The 3,485-nt window shown below is 33.9% G+C and overlaps 1 protein-coding gene across 1 annotated transcript in view; it reads right to left on the reverse strand.

Annotated features, from left to right (window-relative positions):
* LOC106474253 (5'-AMP-activated protein kinase subunit gamma-2-like) overlaps window positions 1–3,485 on the reverse strand; it is a 38,679-nt gene that overhangs the window by 5,233 nt on the left and 29,961 nt on the right. The window contains exons 12-13 of the mRNA XM_013934942.2: window positions 2,615–2,737; window positions 444–515 (exon numbers count right to left, since the gene is read on the reverse strand). Coding sequence (XP_013790396.2) covers window positions 444–515; window positions 2,615–2,737 — 195 coding nt within the window. The remainder of the gene's footprint in view (window positions 1–443; window positions 516–2,614; window positions 2,738–3,485) is intronic.

Below are 3,485 nucleotides of genomic sequence, written 5' to 3' on the forward strand. Positions count from 1 at the left end.
CCCTTTCCTGACATTAAGGTTATTCCCATCCAAATTATACTTATAATTCAAATTATGATAACCCACATGCATTATCTTGCATTTACTATAATTAAACCCATCTGCCATTTATTTGCCCAACTTACTAAATGATCTAAATCCTTTTGTAAATCAGCAGCATCCTCTTCACAGCTAGCAACAAACAAGACCTTAATATCTGCAAATTTAAGTAATCTATTGACTATTCCTTCATCTATGTCATTGATGTAAATCAAAAAGACCAAAGGTCCTAAGAGTGAGCCATGAAGTACCCTACTTGTGACATTAATCCAGTTTGTAAAGTTATTTTGTTGTACTTTAGCAATTATCGTACATACTAACACACCAAGCTTCAGTCTACAGAAATTCCTAGAGTCAGAGAAGTTTTTAAAAGTTTCAAAATACAAAGTAGATGTGGCACTAACCTCAGATCTGTACTGTAATGCCTTCTTCACAGTTACGTCCAGATTATTATAAGTTCTCTCAGCTGCCAGATACTTCATTAGAGAGAAAAAGATACAAGTTGGTGAATAAAATAAAAACTAAAAAGATTTGATAAATATACTTGAAGCTTTTGAGTTAAAAGATAATAAATGCATTAAGCCCATTCTATTTTAAATAGGCCTAATGTTACTGTATAATAATGATATATCACCTGGTTTTGATACCTAAAAAAAAGTGGGACTTAGTTTGAACTACATATTTAGAACTACATAAAGAAATTCATTAGTTCTTCAATAAATAGTTAATTTTCAGCAAGACTGGAACTTGTATTTTGACGGCTATTTGCACTAGCCATCCATAATTTTGATGTGATAAACTAGAGAGAAGGCAGCTAGTCAACACCAATTTTTGGATTACTCTTTACCAACGAATAGTGAGGTTGAGTGTCACATTATAATATCCTCATGGTTGAAAGGGTGAGCATGTTTGGGGATGGGATTTGAGCCCATGACTCAAAGCACGAGTTGAGTGTCCTAATCACCTAGTCCCAGGGTGATAAGTTTCCCTGGAAATTAGGCAAGTTAGTTTTGTTTCTATAGTGATAAAAAAAAATTTATAAAACTCATTTAATGAAATATATCATAAAATAAATACCTAAGTTTTTTCAGAGTGGAAAAAAAAAAAAAAAAAAAAAATTCTCATATTTGAAGATGGACAAGGAAAGAATGCAATTTTTATTTACATTTTCAAAAAAAGCTTTTTACAAGTTACCACACAAAAGATTAGCTAAGAAAATCACACGTATAGAGGTTAGGGAAAGACAAGTTAATTTGGATTATATGGTGGCTAGATGAAAGAAAACAAAGGTTAATGGGCCCCATCAAACTGGACCTTGTTACTAGTGGAGTGACGATATTTAGGTACTACAGAATGGACTGATCAACTAGAAAGTTTGACATATATCTGGCAAATGACTTAAATATAGTAAATGGAAGGTTAACGCATTTGGTTTGATGTAGGTGGGAAGTCGTGAACTCAACTATGTGATTTGAAACAGAGGATCTTGGTATAGTTGATGGATACGACAACCTAAGCCATCAAAGTAGTGCTCTTATTATTAATATTATAGTAGTTATTCTATTTATAGGCATCGATTACAAGTGAAAAGAGGTAATTATGTTTCTATTCATGTCACTAGTTATGCCTAACTTATTACACTGTTTACAGTTTTGTTATCTAAGAAAGTACTTATTTTAAAAGGATTCAGAGGAAGGCTACCAAGATGATTTCTGGAAGTGGGTTATATTTTAAGGATAAGATCTCTCAACTTATTTTCTTTAGGAATGGGTAACAACTCATCTCAATGAAGTTTACATGATTATCCTGGGCATTAGGTGTGTGCGTGCAAAAGATTCAAGAAATTAGGATAAGAGTACACAAGTTTAAATTTGGAAAAAAAAGACAGGCTAGGCTCCAGTTAGTTTTACTTTAATAGGTTGAGTTAGCTTATTGAATGAGTTACCAACAGTAGTGAAGTCCAGCACTTTAAGCTACAAGGGAATGAATCTAAGATGTCCAAAAAGAAAAGTATAGGTTTGAATCAGGATTTACAATAATACTGGTGGCATCGATACCAACCGCACGCTCCGGTTCAAATGGACATACTGGTGGCATTGATACCGACCGCACGCTCCGGTTCAAATGGACATACTGGTGGCATCGATACCGACCGCACGCTCCGGTTCAAATGGACATACTGGTGGCATCGATACCGACCGCACGCTCCGGTTCAAATGGACATACTGGTGGCATCGATACCGACCGCACGCTCCGGTTCAAATGGACATACTGGTGGCATCGATACCGACCGCACGCTCCGGTTTAAATGGATATTTTTCATTATGGATGGAAGTGAAAAAACAGCCGTAAAAGTACCAAGTGATCCCTTGCTGTTCATATGTTATGAAACAAATTTACATTAGAATTAGATCTGTTGATGTCATTTAAAAATATATTACTTTAAACTTATTTGCATGGCAGTTCTGTACACAAGTGCTTTCAAAAACTGAAGGAAAGAAAACTAATACTATAGTTAAGTTTATTATTAGGTAAAAGGAAAATATCAGTTTAAAAAAAAGTAACCGACACTTACAATGACATCAAATTTTGCATATATATCCACTACTTTTGCTTTGTCATTCACTATGGGTAAAGCTGAAACCCTTCTCTCTATGAATTGATTCAGGGCCATAATGACTGGAGTACTCTCTTTGATCTAGAATGAAATCAATTTTTGTTTATTCTTTAAAAAAAATAAAACACACACACATTATACAAGGAGTTTCAAACAAGTTTCTGCCACCCAGATTTGAGAAAGCTGAGAGCATACACGTCTGAATGAGACTACTGCAAAGCACATTTCTTCGAAAGTCTACTCAATACAGCATTTGGCTACATTTAAGATCTGCACTCCTGTATATTAACACTATAGGTACAACTACTTCAACAATATTCATGACATGAAAACCTGAAGAAATGTAGTTGTCCATTTCAAAAAAAAACATTCTAAAGATATAATTAACTTGTTAATGTATCTTAAACAGATGAAGGATGATGTTACACTTATCCGTTATCAATGCAGGTATTGTAAGGCAGTAACATTTTTATTTCTACTTTATACAATACAGCTTCTAGTGAACATTAATATATATTTTATTTTTTTTATATTAAGACATTAACACGAGGTTCCTATGTTGACAATGTTTGGATACTAAGGTTTGATTAATTAACACGAGGTTCCTATGTTGACAATGTTTGGATACTAAGGTTTGATTAATTAACACGAGGTTCCTATGTTGACAATGTTTGGATACTAAGGTTTAATTAAATATTTAAAAACGAATGCTTAGCCAGTCGTAAAACATGATCTGGCAACACAGAAATCCTGAACACTTCAAGTTACTGATGAGAAAGTGCTTAGCCAGTCGTAAAACATGATCTGGCAACACAAAAATCCTAAACAC

The sequence above is a fragment of the Limulus polyphemus genome, unplaced genomic scaffold (genome assembly GCF_000517525.1).
Source record: "Limulus polyphemus unplaced genomic scaffold, Limulus_polyphemus-2.1.2 Scaffold6995, whole genome shotgun sequence".
NCBI lineage: Eukaryota > Metazoa > Arthropoda > Merostomata > Xiphosura > Limulidae > Limulus > Limulus polyphemus.